The following is a 19803-nucleotide window of genomic DNA, read 5'->3' as shown; positions in this document are numbered from 1 at the left end:
GAAATTGAACCTGGGGCCCTTTGGTCCTCAGCCAACGCTCTATCCACTGAGCAAAACCAGCTAGGGTTGTGGTGAGTTTTGTAATAAAGAACCAAGATTCTAGCATCCTGGTCTATTATACTTTTTAAAAAATATGTTCATAATGCTTCTTAAGGGTTGAAATGTGTTTCCCCCAAAGATAGTCAAGTCCTACAAGTACCCAGCTATATTTAATAGAGCTGCTCTCCATTAGACCTCTATATTTAAACTATCTTTTGTATCATTGCTAGATTTTAAACCATTCCTGGTTACTATTTTAAGTATTAGTCAAAATATGACATATTAAACAGAATATGCTTTTCCAGGTGCAGTCACCCAAAGCAGAGTAAAATGAGACCATTAACATCTCTGCAGCCCTGACCAGTTTGGCTCAGTGGATAGAGCGTAGGCCTGCGGACTGAAAGGTCCCAGGTTTGATTCTCGTCAAGGACATGTACCTTGGTTGCGGGCACATCCCCAGGAGGGGGGTGTGCAGGAGGCAGCTGATCGATGTTTCTCTCTCATCAATGTTTCTAATTCTCTATCCCTCTCCCTTCCTCTCTGTAAGAAATCAATAAAATATATTTAAAAAAAAACACAAACATCTCTGCAATTTACTCTTGCCAATAACTCAGCCTAAGATTGTCTAAACTTTTGGATATTGGTCTACTAAAATTCTTCAGTTTTTCAGACATATTTTGCTATTAATTCAGGCCTGTAACTATCATTCTCTATTTGTGCAGCTGAACTTTAAGTGAAGACAAAACATTTGTTGAATTGTCATGTAGAAGAAATCTTCTTTCCCTTTGCCTTAATCATAAATTTGACTAATAAGCTTGCCTTCAGTGGCATCATCACAGGTAAAGCTTCATGTCACTACATGAGAAATTAGTCAGGATAATCTGGATTCAGTTGTTAAACCAGCTAAAAATTTAACTTTATTCTTGGTCAGAAGTGGGAAAACTATATTCCTAGTCAAAACTGATAAAGGAGGTACCCACATTCCGAATCCACGTAGTAATTACATGGTTGTGATCATCCATCTGTGTGTGCCTTTGTTTGTAAAACACACAATTAAAAATGTCTGACACAGTATTGCAAAATACTGAAAACCAGCACTGCAATCTCCCTCAAAACTGTGTACAAAGTCTTCAGGGAAAGGAACTTATCAGAAAAATAACTAAATTTTAAAATAACAATTCAGTAAGTTAGAATAATCAGCTCTCGATTTGAGTTAGAATCTAGATAAGTGAGATTAAGTCAGCCCTAAAAAGTTTTAGCTCTATTCTTCCATACATTTTCTAAGTACAGAAAAAAACTGCTTCAATACCCTCTACTGAAATAGGTAAATGGAATTTCCCACAATAGACAGCCTGATAAATACATAATGAAACTGTAAAGAAAAGTTTAGCAAATAAAGCACTTACAAAAAATAAAATCATTCCTTTTATTGCAAAACAATAATTTAACATCTCTGTGCTTTTCCTTATAAGAATAATATAAGAAGTGACAGCTGATGTTCAAAACTGGAAACCAGGTAATCAGACAAAAAAAACCAGACATTTATTTTAATAGCTCAAAGTGCAAATACAAGTCAGTTCACAAAGTTTCAAGATATAGCTTTAAGTGTAATAAAAACCTGATTTACAAAAATTAAAGGGTAAAGAGCAGGAATAAAGCTTCATTTTTTTAAAAAATTCAAGAAGCATGAAAACCTTTAGACGAAAATATTCCATATTCATCAATTCAGAAATACCCTAATTTACAGAGGCCAGTAGTACACTGGAATCCAAAAGGCCTTCTAAAAGAAAGAAAATCACCTCAAACTGGTCAGCTCCAGAGAAGACTGGAAATTCTGGTGCTGGCTAGTCCTAATTTTGCAGCCTCATTCAAATGTATCAATTGATGTCATTCAACCTATGATATTTTGATCTTTAGGCAAACTCTAAAAAAATGTCACAAGTTCAATATAAGGCCAACATCCACTATTAGTAGTTTTTGAAGTGCTCATTATATATTTAAAAGATTTAAAGAGCTATTTCCCCTTCAGGCCTATGGTGTTACTGGGGAAAAGAAAAGACATAGATTAATACTTCTTCTAATACTTAAAACCTTTTTGTAAGGTTAACAACATGGCCTTTAAAACTTCCTTACTTATTCCTACACATACAGAACTGGAATGGAAAGTAGAAAAAGTTCCCACTAGGAAGATAAAAGTTGTTCATTTTTAAAATCACTCAGCGGCCAAGACACACGTTTATTTCTGTTCCCCGGAAGCAGAGTTAGCTACTAGTTTTAATTCAGGAAAATCTATATCTTCAGGAAGATTTACATAAATATTTATTCAGTCTTTTTCCCACTCTTCATCTTTTCAGTGTAGGCAACAAACTGAGTGTCTGTTCCAAAAATTCTGTCCCACCAAGTGAATGTTGAAGCATAGTTTCCAATGAAGTTCATGTGGTGAAAGTCATGATGCCGAGAGCCAGCATAGAAAGGGATGAGGTTTAAAGGGTTGAGAGGAATATCATAACCACTGCAATAAAAGTAATAAAGATTATGAAGCAATAATTGGCACTTTCATTGATAGTCATATGTTTGTTAACTAATTCAAATAACATTCCACTTTACCTAGGTCACTTTATTTCTGACATGTTTACAAAGACACAAACAAGAGAAAATAGTGCAAATTCTAGAAAACACTAAGAAATTTTTTAAAATGTAAAAAAAAAAAACCTATGGAAATTATATATTATACTAACAGCCCAATGCATGAAAATTCATGCACTCGGTGGGGGGGGGGGGGCGGGGGGGGGGGGTCCTCAGCCCGGCCGCTCACAGTCTGGGAGTCCTCAGGGGCGGGAGGCAACCCAGTGATCAGGGGAAGGCAACACCCCCATCACACCTCTGCTGCTGCCACTGCCGGCAGCGCAAGCCTCGGCCGGCCCTGGTTACCTGAGCCTCGGGCAGCCCTGGGTGGCTGGGGGACTGAGGGTGGGTCTGGCTGCACCGTGCGCCTGCCCCCCAACTGGGCTGAAAAAACTGGGCGCACCACCATCTTTTTGTGATGATGTGACAGTCAGTTTGCATATTCTGTCTTTAATAGATAGGACTATCAGGAGATGAAAGAGAGGCATTATAATAATGAATAGATTTTTCATAAATTCTTTTTCTTTCCTGTTTTAGAGGAGGAGCTTTCTTACCATAGCCTTTGGGGGGAAAATTATATGAAACGAGTATCAAATCTATAATGCTTGATAGACCTGTGAATCACTATTACAACTTCTTTTACTCTAGTCAATGACAAGTTGGAATTAAACGTACCAGGATTAATGAAAATATGAGTGTGCTTTCTGAATGTGGAGGGACACATGTGATTTTAAAAGAATATCATTTAGAGTATCCTCTTTTTTCCCCAATATATATCTGAAATCTGACAGATAGAATTATTCCAGTCCAAATCACCCCAATCTTTCTCTCTCTCTCTTTAGAAGACTGAGAGGGAAGAAGAGAGAAAAGAACAATGAAAGGAAAGAAAGAATGTAAGAGACATCACTCACAATTTATCTACAGAAGAATATTCTCTGCCTAGTAGTGGTTTAAAAATAATTCTTAGAATTTAATATTCTGCTTTCATGGGTATGGTAATAAGTCCCAGGTTAAAATGCAATGAATATATAATTTTAAAATAATAAAAAATTAGGAGATTAGGCATTTTAAAAGGCATTAAATATAAATAACTTACCACAAAATATCTTCCAATCGATAGAAAAAAAGTGAAATAAGTAAACATTAAAAGTAGTGATTTCATCAGAGTTAGGCAGTGAGACTAGAAATATTCTTATTTAGTGAAGGCTAAATGATTCAATGTTTTTTTTTTCCAAATAAGAGTTAGTCTTAGATTCATTACAGAAGGATAAAGGAATTGCTAATCCTGAATTGTATTTAACCAAATCTTTAAAAAAAACCACACAAATAGTTTCAGTTGAACAGTGTTTCAGGAAGACCTAAGCAAGGTGTGAAACTCAAAGAGTCATAAAAATGACTCATTTTACTACCGGAAAATTAAAAACTAGAAAAGAACCATCAGAAGTTAAAATTCAAATGACAGATGCAAAGAACTATTTAGAACATATATAGCTAACAAAGCTTACACAAACCAGTAGTTTTTAAGACATATAACAGAAAAATAGGAAAAGGACATAAAAAGGTAACTCAAAGAAGAAAAAATACTCTTGGTCAATAAGCACACAAACAGATGCACAGCCTCATGTGTCCCTGCAGAAATGCACACCAACACAGCACTGAAAGCTCTTTGCCCTCTTATTGACAAACATGAAAAAGACTGTACTACCCAGGCTTGGAAGGGTGTTGAGGGAGGAAAAGCACTCTTACATATTTCCACTGAGAATGTAAACAGGGACCCTTTTAAAGGGCAGCTCTGAAGTGCACGTCAAAATTTCATTTCGTTTAACCAAAAGAACTTATTCTCCCTATAAAAATGACAACAGCCATAGACAGGGATATAAAAAAATCTAACCAATGATTATGTCTCTTGTTTTCTTAAAAAAATAGCAATATTAACAAGATTAACTTCTATTAGCCTACTTAAATATAATCTTATGACCATGAAAATAAACACATTTTATGATACCTCATGGCAGAACAGAAACGAGAGCTCACCTGTGGACATCAATGGTTTCTAGCAAACGAACGGTCACCCATGCCCAAAGAAGAATTACATGATCACAGAAAAGCATGATTCCAATGAAAAACCCAGTTCCAAGAATTAGGGTTTCCAGGGGATGTGCATATTCAGCTTCCATTCCAAATGGAGCCTAAAACAGAGAACAATTCCTTAATATATTGTGGTGGTTAATTTTATACACCAGCTAGGCTACAGTGCCCCGTTGCTTGGGCAATCCATCTGGATGTTGCTGTGAAGGTATTTTATAGATGTGGCTAACATTTAAATCAGTAGACTTTGAGTAAAGATTACCCTTCATCTAACCAGTTGAAGGCCTTAGAAACAAAGACTTAAGGTTTCAGAGGAAGGAGTTCTCAAGACTGCAATACAGAAACCCTGCTTGAGTTCCCAGCCTGCTACCCTGGGGAATTCAGACACAAGACTGTAACATCAACTCTACCTCAATTTCCAGCCTGCGGTCTCCCTGTATATTTCAGACTTGCCAGCCCCGACAATCTGAGTGTGTATGTGTATCTCCTGTTTTTTCTTTTTCTCTGGAGAATCCGTATACATATATTCTAATTTATTAACGAATATCGTTTTATAAATATATTGTTTCTATATATAAAATAGTATATCTAGCCATACATATGTAAACAATAACAACAATTCTCAAATTAAAAAAAATTTAATTCCTACCAAACATCAAAAGGTCTAGTAGGGATGTCCTTAAAAATATCTTAATGTTTTTGATGGCAACCAATCAGTGTGTTTCTCTCACACCGATGTTTCTTTCTGTCTCTCCCTCTCTCTTCCACTCCCTCTAAAAATCAATGGAAAAATATCCCCAGGGGAGGATTAATATTAAAAAAAAAAAAAAAGAAAGGAATATTTGATTTAGCATACCAATGTAGAACATAATAGAACCAGTTTGACAAATCAAAGCAGTTTTGATAAAAAAAGAAAAAAAGGTCACTATTTTTAAGACTCATAAAAACAGAGAACAGACTGCTGGTTGCCAGAGGGGATTGGAGGTTGGGGAACTGGGTGAAAAAGGTGAAGAGATTGAGGATACAGGTTGGTAGTTACAAAATAGTCATGGATATATGTACAGCCTAGGAAATATAGTTAATAATATTATAATAATTATGTATGGTGCCAGAAAGGTACTAGAAATATCAAGGGAACGCTTCGTCAAGTATATGATTTTCTAACCCCATGCACACACCATAACATTTTGCCTCTAATAGAAAAAAGTATTAAGTATAATTCTAACATACCTGAAACTCATGATGAACTTTATGAATATATTTATATATTTTCTTGTGATGTAAGAGCCTATGTAGGAAATAGTGCCAGGTATCCTCAATCACCGCACAACCAAAGCATCTTGCCAAAAGCATATACCTAAAAGATGAAAACACTATCATGAATATGAAGTGCAATCTAGACCTTTACTGGGGATCACTGCCTGAGATATACATAACATCAAATACCCACTTTACAGTTTGACCCAATTGGACATATTGATCAATAAATTCTCAAAAGTGTTTAGACACAAGGTAGCTATATTACACCACCCAGAAGAGCTGAACAGAACAGACTGGCCACTATATCAATTCTAACTCATTCAAAAAAAAAAAAAAAAATCACAGGTATAAAATCAATTAAGAAACAAAATTCATACCCAGAGAATCAACAATCAGCTGCCTCCTGCACTGGGGATCAAGCCCACAACCTGGGCATGTGCCCTGACCGAGAATTGAACCGTGACCTCCTGGTTCATGGGTCGATGCTCAACCACTGAGCCACACCGGCCGGGCGACACATTTTTTTTATAAACCTCTCAAACTATTCTCAACGTTTTCATTCCCTTTAGACTTAAAATGTAAATTTTTTTCTTAGTACAAGCACCTTCAAATAAAGTATTGCACTAAAATACTAGTAGAGAAAGACCTAAAAATGGTAACATTCTAAGTTTCTACTATGATTTACTTTTCTCCATTTTATTTACTTCCAAAGTTTAGAACAAACAAACATTAAACAAATAAAGAAAAAAAATAAACGTTAAGGATATTTTAATTGGACAGCAAACTGTGAGCAAACAAATCAAATCTTTACATATATTAAAGTATTGTTTATATCTACATACCATCTTGGCATTCTTTCCCACCCATAAGGAATGTTGAAATACTCTGTAAAATAATAAGTTCCACAAATCAAAGGGAGCTGGATACAAAAGTGATTAAAGAGAAGTACTTTAAAGCATTTCCATTGGTTTTCCCATGTTTCTGGTTTATCCTACGGAGAAAAGGCACAAATATTGAGTGTTAGTCTGTTATCAGCAGGTTAGCCTGGTATCCAGAAGTAAATTCCTATTTTTTTCTCTACTTGTTAATGAGACCTTAATTCTGTTTTGTGAATTCTATATTATAGTTACTATGTTACAGTAACTAAAGCCCAGGAATCACAACATCCTCCCCTCTAAATTCTTGGCAACTACCATCACCAATTTAGGTGAAGAAATTGTGAATAAACAAACTCTTGAATAACGAACATAAGATCTCAAACCTAAGAAGAAGCACTATAGAATGAATAACTCTCCAGTCTTTCCTGCCCACAGATCATTCACTTCTTGTATCAGAAATGACAGAGAAGAAATGTGTTATGCAAAGATTACAGTTGGGTCTTCCAAGTATTGAAGCAATTGTATCAGCAGCATTGAAAGCCATTATTACACAGGTAAATCAATGCTTCCAGACATTTGGCAGTATTCATTCCCAGAAATTAGTGCATTTTTGTTTATATATATACAATAACAGAATTATAAACTCTCTGAGCTGGAAGAACTTCAGAGATGTGTCCAGTCGTTTCCAAAGAATGGAGAGCAACTGCCCACAGAAGTTCCAAGATTAAAGTCAAAATGAGTGAGATCAATGTACTAAAATGTTCATTTAAATCTCATCAGGATACCTACTCACCTAACAAGCAATATTTTAAAAAACTAAATTGATTCAATTCAATGGGCTACACTTACAAAGGAAAATTGTTTGGGGTTTTATAAAGATTATGCTAATAGTTATTACTTTGTTTTAAATGTCCTTACTTAAAAATTCAGAAAGCTGCTGGTGAAATTTTTTTCAACTGAACCACAACATCTCAAGTATGGGAAATATTGTTCAGCAGAAGCCCAAAGAGGTCCACTACCTTGCCCAGAATGATATAGGAACTGGGACTAACTAAAATCTAGGCCTCCAGTTCTGTTCTTGAAATTCTTTAAGAGTTACCTTCCTTGACCAAAAAAGAAGAAAGAAAAAAAAAAAAAAAAAAGGAAAAGCATGAAACTGAGACGCAATCGAGAAATCCAGAGAGCTGGGTGGTCTCTAATCTCAGGGCCACCACTAACCAGTTATAAGTCAGTTTTATCAACAATAAAATGAGGAAATTAGATAAGATCATTTATAATTGTCTTTCTATTTCTATTCTGAACATTATCACCCTACACCTTCAAACTTTCAGTCTGTGATTGGGGACAAAATAAATGGGAAATTCCGACTTGGGCCTGCAATGGCACTATTTCCCATAGAAACTATGTTTAACAGACTTAATATCCTAACTAGAATCTGATACCTATGTTGTACAGAAATTAACACAAAAATTAATCAACTATAACTAATAAAATCATTCATTATACTGTTTAAAGTACACACGAATTTCTTTAAAAGATAATCAAAAACTCACACCTAGGGGAATATCAGAGTTTACCATATAGTACTTTATATATAACTGCACTCTAATATGAAAAAATATCATTATTAGGCCATGGACTTCGGAAAGAATGTTTTTAATATATATATATTATTTATTATTTATATAATATATATATATATATATATATTTTTTCCGTGAGGAAAATTCCTAGAGAATTATTAAAATGTGTGACTTTGTAAAAAGAAATAGATCCTACAAGGTTTACTTTATTGCTTGTTTATTCCTATAAAATTCCCCCGTCATTAGCACACATGTGCATTAACTGTCACACCGTCTATTCTCTTTGAAAGCAGAAAGTCTTTAATGCTGTCTCATCACCAATAGCAACTTCTTCCTGTACCCTCAATGTTTCAGGGTATCTGCCTTCAAAATTCATAAACCTGTAACTTGCAGTGATTTTTTTTTGACTTGTTTTTAAATCCTGGCATATTGTGAGAACCTATACTAATTTACCATCTCAATTTATTTTAGTATCAAAAAAGCTCAAAGCTTTTTGGTTGTAAAACTTAAAGGAAGAAATACTGAGGACAGACTTGAGGCCACACTACCCAGCCTTTTAATCTCTGTTCATAAATACCAGTAACCAACTACTGTAGATGATTGCTTGTCCTTTCTTTGGCCATCAAACCAATCATAAAACAATGACTGGAAAAGGTTTTCCTCTCTTTGAGAAGGTTTACACCTCTGACCAATGACTCAACTATACAGGGATATAATGAATCAGCCATATGAACAAAGCAATGGGTGATACAGGGCAGCCTGAGTCACCCCTAACACCCAGGAGAATGAACTTAAGACATTCAAACTGAATCCTCCCTTTCAAGGCGGGACATTTTATAACCAGCATTTTGGAACTTCTGTGTCCTCAATTGAGGGTAACAGGATACTCTCCCGTGGGCCACATTCCTTTTTATTCCCTCCCCCTTTTACTTTTGTTCTCTCCTTTGGCTTGGAGTCCATGGGCACCTGACCCCTTGTACTTATCCCCAGAGAAGATCAATACCAGCGCTGGCTTAAAGTGAGACTCCCTGGGAAACTGAGAGTGTGAGAGAATGTGTGCAGTAACGCCGACTCACATAGACTCAGTGAGTGCAAACTAGTCTCCACAGATAAACAAACACTCTCAACATATCTACTTTCTACCAAGGCTATGTGTGCCCTTAAGAATAGTGTGGCATGATTTTTTTCTCTTTTGAGAGAAACATTGACTGGTTGTTCCCCTTACTTATGCACTCATGTTGCTTCCTGTATGTGCTCTGACCTGAGATCAAACCCCCTTGGCGTATCGTGACGATGCTCTAACCCAACTGAACTAACTGGCCAGAGCCTGGCATGACTTTTTAGAAAAGTAAACAGTAAGCATTAGAAACTATCATGGGTTCACCAAGTACTGATAAATCCTTTCTCTAATAAGCTGGTCCAGATTCTTTCCTGGGAGCTATCAACTCATATAGTACTTTTTAATTCTGATTACTTGTTGAAATAATAAAAGTTTAGAATTACTGTGTTAAGTAAAATATATCTTAAAATTAATTTTCCTATATCTTTTTACCTTTTCATGTATTATAACAGAAAAATTTAAATTTCTTATGGGGCTTAATTATATTTCTATTGACAGGCCTGATCTAGAGTCTCTCAAAACAAAGTTACAATTACTTTAAAAATATTCAACACTAATGATAATATTCCATTGCAAGTCCATCATACTCACCTTTTGAATTTTGTACTTTTTCATGTAAGGTATAAATTGAAACAAAAACCCAGGTAAACAGAACAAGAAATAAAGGGTCTCGTGAACTATCAGGGATCCCCATGTTGCTATCTGGAACTTTGTGTAATTGTCCAACATATAGTTCCAAGCATTCTTAAATGGTTCTTGCAGAGGATTCTCGGGTAAAAGTGAATCTACATACTCCACAGCCAAGGATGCTGAACTAAAGATGCTGACACTTTCATTTGTTGCCATTTTTCAAATCTCTGCACACAGCCTTTTAATTCTGTAAATATAAATAAGTACATAAATAAATAAGCAAGAATGCAAGTCAAACAATTCTAAGAAAGTAGTTTTAAAAATGCATCTTCAAATAATTTTTAAAATAACCATTACTAGCACCAATTTCTCAGGTCCTAAACATGTAGTTAAAACAAAAGAACCGCCCTGACTGGTTTGGCTCAGTGGATGGAGCGTCAGCCTGCGGACTGAAAGGTCCCAGGTTCGATTCCAGTCAGGGGCATGTACCTTGGTTGCAGGCAACATCCCCAGTGGGGGGTGTGCAAGAGGCAGCTGACCGATGTTTCTCTCTCATCGATGTGTCTAACTCTCTATCCCTCTCCCTTCCTCTCTGTAAAAAAAATCAATAAAAAAAATATATTTAAAAAAAAAACAAAAGAACCTATAAAGAAAAAGCCTGCCAAATATGACTACACAAAAATTATACACTTCTAATTGGGGAAGAAAGAGATAATCTAAAGTAACAAAAGTATAATATGCTAATCAGACCGGATGACCTTCCGGATGAAGTCAGAGATGAAGCTAGGGCTGCGAGGGAAGCCTGGGTCCCAGGTGCCTGCCTGTGCTGGCCAGAGGGAAGCCTGGGTCCCAGGTGCCAGAGGGAAGCCCGTGCTGGCAGTCGGGGGAAGGAAGGCCTACTCTTGCTACTCTTGCACAAATTTCGTGCATTGGGCGTCTGGTTATAAATAAAGTCAAAGATCAAATGACAAATTCGAAAAATATCTCTACCACTTATGACAAAGGGCTGTAAGAAAAAGTCAAAGGCCATTAACACTGGGTTCACAGAAGAGTAAATGCAAATGCTCACTAAACAAACAAGCAGTTCAATTGGACTCAAATAAGGAAATATACCCTAAAACAAAAATCTTTACATTACATAGGGCTCAGTACCCAGTATTGTTAAGGACAATAATTTGAAGAAACAGGCACCATTACACATTGGTGATGAAGTGGGAAGGGGGGAGGAGGAGCAGAATTAAGTACATCTTTGGGAGGAAATCACAGTATCTAACACAATTCAAAATAAGTACACCCTTTGACCCAGCAAGTTTCTCCCTCAAGTGTACAAAGACTGGTACACGAAGGCTGAAGGAAGTGCTGATTATAATAGCAAAAACAAAGAGAAAAGTAACAAAATAGCCACTTAAAAGAAAGATCTATATGTTCTACCTAGAAAGATATCTAAGAGTCACTGTTAAGCCTTGGCCAAGTGGCTCAGTTGGTTGGGCATCATCCCATGCACCAAAAGACCACTGGTTCGATTCCCAGTCAGGGCACATGCCCAAGTTGCGGGCTCCATCCCTGGTAGGGGTGTATATGTGGGAGGCAGCCAGTCGATGTTTCTCTCTCTCTCCCTAAAATCAATAAAAACTATTTTTTAAAAAAGATTAAGTATTAAGTGAAATAGCAAGTTGCACAATATGTATGACAAGAGCCCCACTTATGTTTTTGTAAAAAATATTTGCATTTTATCTATGTACTTCCATGCATATATATGTACATACAAAGACACACACACACACACACACACACACACACACAAATATAGAAAATGAACGGAAGGATACACAGGGAACAATTCAGAGTAGAGATCTTTAGGAAAGGGGATCAAGAGGTATTAGGGGAGCTACTCTTTCCGAGAGAAACCAAGATGGCAGCATAGGTAAACACCGGGAATTGCTGTCTTGCACAACCACTTCAAAAATACAACTAAAGGACAAAATGGACATCATCCAGAACCACAGGAAGGCTGGCTGAGTGGAAATTCTACAACTAGAAGGAAAGAGAAAAGCACACTGAGACTCAGAGGAGGTGCACTTGGAAAGGGCTGGCAACTGAGGGCACGATTGTCTTTTTCAATCGGGAGGGAGTCTTAAGCTGCTCCGAACTCCAGTTCCGGGCAAGTCTCTGGGGACCCAGACTCATACGGGGAGAAACTGGACTGTCTGGCATCAGTCGGAACTCGAGGGTGGCTTTCTCTCAGAGGTGCTTGCAGCGATTACTGGGACACTGAGACACGGGGCCTCTTAGGGTAGGACTGAGGAGCAGCCATAGCTGTTTGCTCCACCCTGTTGATTCCGAGACCCCACCCCACCCAAGCTGTGCCCAGTGGCTTTTGCATATGAAAGGCCTGGCCCTTTGCAATCTAAAATTACCTAACAAACTGCAGCTGGGTCAGATAGACCCAGAACATCCAAAACAAGGCCCAAGGCCCCACAGCAGCTTGCACTGCTTCACAGCTGGGCCTCATCTGGGCACCTCCAAACCCGAAACAAAGAAGAGGAATCTGCAGATCTCTCCATAGCTCCTGCTGGGTAGCCTCAAGCAGAGGCTAAATTAGCACCTCCTTAGAGATCCAAGAGCCAGTGTACCCAGTGGTCAGGGTGGGACCATCCAGATTACAACTCCTCAGATCCATAAGAGACACACTCAGGGGGCAGACTCAGCGAGCACCAAAGCCCCACTGAAGCAAGTCTTGCCCCATAAGGGTGTCTCCAGCACAGAAGTTCTCCCACTGTAGACACAGCTGATTCTCACAGCCAACAGGCCTGGAGGTCAATTCCTCCCAGTTATACCTACAATAATCAAGGCTTAACTACAACAAGACTGTGCACAAAGCTCACAAAGGGGTGCACAAACTATGCAGGCCAGAAGGGAGTGGCAAGAAATATTCAAAGTGATGAATAGCAAGAACCTACAACCAAGATTACTTTACCCAGTAATCATTTCTATCATTTACCCAGTAATCAATTCTATCATTCAGAACTGAAGGTCAGATAAAGAGCTTCACAGATAAGAAAAAGCTAAAGGAGTTCATCACTACCAAACCAGTATTATATGAAATGCTGAAAGGTATCCTTTAAGAAGAGGAAGAAGTAGAAAAAGGTAAAGATATAAATTATGAACAACAAATACACACCTATCAACAAGTGAATCTAAAAATCAAGTGAATAAATAATCTGATGAACAGAATAAACTGGTGAATGTAATAGAATCAGGGGCATAGAAAGGGAATGGACTATTCTGGGGTGGGGAGGGGGGTGGGGAGGGTGCGGGAAGAGACTGGACAAAAATCGTACACCTATGGATGAGGACAGTGGGGGAGGGGGGTAAAGGCAGAGGGTGGGGTGGGTTCTAGTTGGAGGGGGGCTATGGGGCGGGGGGAAAGGGGAACAACTGTAATAATCTAAACAATAAAGATTTAATTTAAAAAAAAGAGGTATTAGGGGTGTGTGTGTGCACCCCTATTATGCACACACAATGAGAGGTTGTTATGGAGAAGAAGGAAATTTTACTTATTTTATACCTTCTTACAATTTTTTCCAGGAGCATGTTTACTTATAAAATAAATAAGCTTATAGGTTACCAAATAAAAAAATAGGGAAACTTATGAAGAGTATCACTCTTTTAAAAATGCTCACTGCTATTCCTGATTTATGAATAATGATGGACGGACCAATAAATATCTGAAACCTCAGAAGCACTCTTATTTTTTTTTACAATGCTCCCCCACCCCAATTTACCTCTTACCCTACTCCTCATAGAGGATACTGGGAAGCTTAGCCAACTTCCTCAGGTCTGACTTCACTTTGCATCCTTATTCTTTTGTCTAATTCTCAAATGACTTATACCATGGAGACTATCGTGTTACACCCTGTGCCGTGCCAAGCTCAAAATTTCTCTTGGTTCACTCACCCTCTCCTCTAAGACTGACAAGGCTTGTGTTAACTGACCTCATCAAGAACTTGCCCAGCACTCACTTTACCTTTCTCATCTTTTGTCTTTCCCTCTTCACGGAGTCTATCCGCCTTCAAGTTTAAAAACATATTCAAGTCTTCCTTTCTTGAGGAAAACTTTTCTAACCTCTATCTCCTTTCCCCCAAGCCAATGTCCCATTTCTCTTTCTTGGAACCAACCAATCAACTTCTTTTTCTTTTTTTAATATATTTTATTGATTTTTTACAAAGAGGAAGGGAGAAGGATAGAGAGTTAGAAACATCGATGAGAGAGAAACATCGATCAGCTGCCTCCTGCACACCTCCTACTGGGGATGTGCCCGCAACCCAGGTACATGCCCTTGACCGGAATCGAACCTGGGACCTTTCAGTCCGCAGGCCGACACTCCATCCACTGAGCGATAGAGCCAAACCGGCAAGGGCTCAACTTCTTTCTTAAAGAAGAATTCATAAGCCTCTGACTGCTTAACTCTCACCCACACAACTTGCTCAACTACTTGCAATCTAGCTCCCAATTCATATCAAGATTATCTTCAAAGATCTTCTATATTGCAAAATAAAATTCCAACCCTCGGTTTTCATGAGGTCACACTAGCTGTGTGTCTTGGAGCAAGTTATGTAATTTCTCTGAGCCTGTTTTATCATCTGCAAAATATAGACAACAATAGTACCTAGATAGAGGGAATCTTTTCCCAATGTCAAATCACCACAATGTACACTTAAAATATCTTATGATTTTATGTGTCAGCTACACCTCAAGAAAGCTGAAAAAGGGGAAAAGAATAACAACAGTTCTTCCAATGGTTCAAGGAAGAATGCATGTGAAGCACTTAGCACAGGACCTGACACACAGTGATGCTAAGAAGCTACCAGTTATCGAGCATTTTCTATGTGCCGGGAACTGCACTCTCAGTGCGATACATGTCCTCTATATATCCAAGACTTTAATCCTTACCACGCTTTCATGAACTAGGTACTTTTATTATTTCCATTTTCTAAATGATAAACTCCAGGTTGAGAAAGATCATGCAACTTCCCCAAGTTACAAAAATGCTAAGTGGAGAAGCTTATGCTCTCATCCAGTAAGCTATACTTTAACCAGACATAATAACGCACCAGACAAATATTACAGTAAGAGGAGAATAATTCCTACAGTTTACCCAAGTCTCCTGAAAGAGTATTCTACACGGGCTGTCTTCCTTTTCCCATTCCCATGTACTCTCCAGCAACTACAGTCAGCTTTCTAGTCTCATCGCTACACTGAATCTACTCTTACTAAAATCACTAAGGATCTTCCAGCTGCCACATCCAACAAACATCCCTTGGAGCTTATTTTATTCAACCAGTCTGGAAGGTTTGAGATTTCTCTCCCTGAAATACGTTCCTTTCTAGGTTCTTGGAATCCCCATGTATTCACGCCCCCTGAATTTGTGCTACCAGCTGCAGCCACTGTGCTAGCATCTGCTCTCACCTCTGACTTCACAAACATAAAATCTAGTGAGGAAATCAGAGAATTCACCAGACTGCCATAAAAGCATGTGGTAAAAGCAATAAAGGGCTGGAAACAGTGCTAGGAGAACGCGGAGGACCAGCAAGGGTTCCTAGAGAACGATACTTTCTAAACTGGACCTGGAGCACGATGGGAGGAGACCAGATACAAAGCGAGGCAAGCTGGGCGAGGTGGGGGGAATAAGAGGATGTTGCAGTGGTTCTCAACCTGTGGGTGGCGATCCCTGAAAATACATCCTGCATATCAGATATTTACGATTCATAACAGTAGCAAAATTACAGTTATGAAGTAGCAACGAAAATAATTTTATGGTTGGGTCACCACAACACGAGGAACTGTATTAAAGGGTCGCGGCGTTAGGAAGGTTGAGAACCATTGGGAGGGAGCTTCCCACCCAAAGACTAAACCAGGACGTGAGAAAGAGTACAGCCCTTTCTGATTTAGTTAGTTTGTGGGACAGCTTTTGAGGAAGGAAGACTGGACCACTGAGGCTGGAAAGTTTCCAAGGATGCTTTCCTTTCTCCCTTTCCTGGTGTTCTTAACTATTTCCTGTTTTAAAAATCTCCTAATATCCAAAATCTCTATTTCCAGCCTTTTCCCCTAAACCCCAGGTTCTAACTACCCAGGCCAGCTCCAATCAGACAGCGCAGAGGCACATAAAACTCAACAGATCCAAAAGTTCAGCAGCTGGCCTCGGAACCCTGCCCAAATACTCCCGACCCACCTCCATGAACACCTAATTTTGTGACTTGCACCTTCACCTGTTCAGTCATCTCTGACAATGTTCTGAGTCTCCCCTATCGCTGCTAACTAGGTAAGGTCCTCAAACGCTCACCCAGAATAGACACACCTGGTTTAACTCACATTTGGGAGTTGACTCTCCATACACAAGCAAGGAAAATGGGGCCAGTTGCTGTCAACTGAACAAAAGCAAAATACAGAAAGGAAATTAAGGGGAGAGGGGAAGGGAAACCGTGAACTTTCTTCTGCTTTTTCTCCTCCTTGGACAACCGGATGGACTGGAAACCTGCTCTGAGCAGCCTGACTAGGTCCTCAGAAATGTAGTTCCTCGCGGATCCTTTGGGAAGCCTTGACGTTTGGCTGTCCCTGACTACCGCCAGCTAATGCCGTACCCTGTACCTTCCTAGGTAAACCCGGATTGCTCCAGGGCCCTCACCTGGCCTTGCCATGCTTCCGGCTTGCCCTTTTAAAGCCGACTTCTGAGGCTCATGCCAGGATCTATCAAAACAGGAGCGTCCACCCTTTCACAACACGTAAAGTTTAAGAAAAGTGTCTCCCCTAGGAATACAAGACCAAGGCGTTCAGCAATGGCAGTGGTTCTCAACCTTCCTAATGCCGCTTCCCTTTAATACAGTTCCTCATGTTGTGGTGACCCCCAATTTCATTGTTACAAATTGAACATCATTAAAGCACAGTGATTAATCACAAAGACCATATGTAATTATATATGTGTTTTCCGATGGTCTTAGGCGACCCCTGTGAAAGGGTCGTTCGACCCCCAAAGGGGTCGCGACCCACAGGTTGAGAACCGCTGAGCTATGGAAAAGAAAACAAAAACGCCCCGCCAAGCCTGTCCACCCTTCATTGTTCCTCCTCTCCAACCTACACGTCAAACTACCACCACATCTGACTTCTCACCATTCCTGTGGCTTTCTCTCTCTCTCTGCCCACGGAAACAGCAACCCTTTACCCGGGACGGCCTCCTATCCCACTCCCACCCACCCATCATAACCCCCTCTTAGCCGCCCTTCCGCACCCCATGCCCCCCATCGCACGTGCACACCAGATCTGGTCTCCCCTGCAGTGCTTCTGTTTTGTAAAACTCTCATCCTGTGCTGTAACTATCGTCTAGCAGCGGTTCTCAACCTGTGCGTCGCGACCCCTTTGGCGGTCGCACGACCCTTTCACAGGGGTCGCCCAAGACCAGCCTGCATCTCAGATATTTACATTAACGATTCGTAACAGTAGCAACATTACAGTTATGAAGTAGCAACGAAAATAATTTTATGGTTGGGTCACAACATGAGGAACTGTATTTAAAGGGCCAGAAGGTTGAGAACCACTGGTAGCCTAATGCCTCCAGTGACCGCAAACTCTTAAAGGGCAAGAAACAAGCCTCAGCCCGGGTGCATCACCATTTTCCCCTCCGGCTCCTCGCCGCCCTCACATTGGGTTAGGGGTGCCCCCACCCGGCCCTGAGCGCCCATCCACGCCCGACCTCGCTCCCCTCAATCCCGCAGAGTTCAGGGCCGGATCCCCGACATTCCCCCTTCCTCACCTACGATCTTCTCTTCCGGTGCCCTCACCAGGATGCTAGCACCGAGACTGCCGCTCACCGTATTCAACCTGGTGCCGGGGCCCAGGCAGGACCCCGCCTCTCCCGGATGAGGGCGTGTGCAGCGGCTCTCTCTGTTGTTATTGGCTTGCGAGGGCGCCCGTCCCGCCTTCTCGGTGCTGTGACTGGTCTGTATGGTGGCCGGCATCGTGCGACTCGCGCAAACGAAGGACTGGCGGTCCCAGCCATTGGCTCCCCGGATGGAGTGAGGATAGTGAGACCCACACGCCCAGCCAGTGATTGGCGCCGCAGCGCGCCCGGGGGCGGGGCAGAGGATGGAGCGTCAAGAGGGGACGGGCACTGACACGGCTTCGTGCGGCCGAGGAGTCGTCGCCATGGCAACTTGGGATTCCTCCAGAACTTTAGCAGGTGTGGGCACTGTCCCGGGGAGGCAGGCTTATAGCATATCACTCTGTAAGATTATGCTATCCTTTTACCTAAAAAAATAAGCCTCATAACTGATCATCAATTTAGATGATAAACACTTGGGTGCTCCATGCTATCTATTAGTTTTATAAGGAGAAAATAAACCTGTTTTAAAAGTAAATATATATATTCTCAGATAATTACATTAAATGACCTATTGAATTGTTTTTTTAAATCCTCACCCCAGGGCATTTTTCCCATTGATTTTCAGATAGAGTGGAAGGGGGCTGGTGCGGGGGGTGGGTAGGGTGTGGGGTAGAGACACACACCCATGGATTGGTTGCCTGCCAAAGCACTCCAACCAGGGCTGGGGATTGAACCCACAACCAAGCTATGTGCCCTTAACCAGGAATCGAATCACAACCCTTTGGGCCCAAGGCCAGCACTCTAACCACTTGGCAACTGGCCAGGCCAGTATTTTCTAAGTGCTGCTGAAATTTGTATGTGAAAAATGAAGATTTGGGTCTTGGCATACTTTCTGCAGCAATTGATCAACAGGTTGTTACTTGTTGTGGTCTCAGGTCATTAGCAGAAGGCAGGGTTTTTGCTTTCTCATTTTTTGTACCAGGATCTGGATCAGACTGTTTAGATGTGGTTAAAGATGAGGGGAGCTTTGGAAGCAGTTGTATTAAATCCCTTTGGGGGTCAGAATATGTTCTAAACATCTCTACAATGGACAGTATGTTTATGTTGCCCCCGAACTCAACATGGGAATTTGAGGGAGACATAATCCCCAAAGTAATGGTATGAGGAACTGGAGCCTTTGGAGGTGTTAGGTCAGGAGGGACTAAGAGTCCTTAGGAATGGGATTAGTGCTCTTATGAAACTGACCAGAGAGATCCCTTAGCCACGTGAAGACACAGCAAAAAGTCTGTGAACCAGGAAGTGGGTTCTCACTAGACACTGAATGTGCTGGTGCCTCGATCTTGAAATTCTCAGCTTCCAGAATTGTGAGAAATACAATTTTTGTTGTTATATAAAATGAATAAAAAAAATAAATATGGTTCTATGTTTAAATGTGAATACTCTATATTAAATAGGTATCATATCACAGTTACAATTCTTTCCTCCCGACTGTTCTGGCAACAAGCTCATGCTAACCTTTTAAATTCTTCTCCTGAGGAATAGCCACCATATCCCATCACCTCCTGTCCTTCTCCCTTCCTTCTCTGCCCCTCTTGTGTCCAGCACCTCACCTGTCCACCCCACTCCCCAACTCCCATTTCCTTAATTCCTTTTGCTTTATATCAAAATGTTTCTTTAGAGTAGGTATTTTTTCTTTGATTTTTT

At 40.1% G+C, this 19803-nt stretch overlaps 1 protein-coding gene across 2 annotated transcripts; it reads right to left on the bottom strand.

Annotated features, from left to right (window-relative positions):
* Positions 1–1558: 1558 nt before the first annotated feature.
* Positions 1559–18113, bottom strand: MSMO1 (methylsterol monooxygenase 1). Of its 2 annotated transcripts, none has more exons than XM_081091518.1 (6): positions 18031–18113; positions 10185–10470; positions 6855–7003; positions 5983–6109; positions 4699–4853; positions 1559–2551 (listed from the first exon to the last, which is right to left on the bottom strand). In XM_081091518.1, exons 2-6 carry the CDS (start codon positions 10437–10439, stop codon positions 2359–2361), a joined length of 879 nt encoding a protein of 292 aa, XP_080947644.1. In that variant the 5' UTR covers positions 10440–10470; positions 18031–18113; the 3' UTR covers positions 1559–2358. The 2 variants fall into 2 exon arrangements, with proteins under 2 accessions (XP_080947644.1, XP_080947645.1); XM_081091519.1 differs by having other exon boundaries at positions 6855–6897.
* Between the last annotated feature and the right edge of the window lie 1690 nt (positions 18114–19803).

This window comes from Myotis nattereri (genome assembly GCF_964212035.1).
Source record: "Myotis nattereri genome assembly, chromosome: 5".
Taxonomy (NCBI): Eukaryota; Metazoa; Chordata; class Mammalia; order Chiroptera; family Vespertilionidae; genus Myotis; species Myotis nattereri.
The sequence above is the reverse complement of the archived record's forward strand: the minus strand, read 5'-3'. Positions and strand labels throughout refer to the sequence as shown.

Bases quoted from the DNA above. Each gene is read 5' to 3' on its own strand.
- MSMO1 (XM_081091518.1), bottom strand. From the start codon at position 10,439: ATGGCAACAAATGAAAGTGTCAGCATCTTTAGTTCAGCATCCTTGGCT. The intron at 7,004-10,184 runs GTGAGTATGATG...TTTTCTCCGTAG, and splicing joins AAAAGTACAAAATTCAAAAG to GATAAACCAGAAACATGGGA. The intron at 2,552-4,698 runs GTGAGCTCTCGT...CTTTTATTGCAG, and splicing joins GAAACCATTGATGTCCACAG to TGGTTATGATATTCCTCTCA.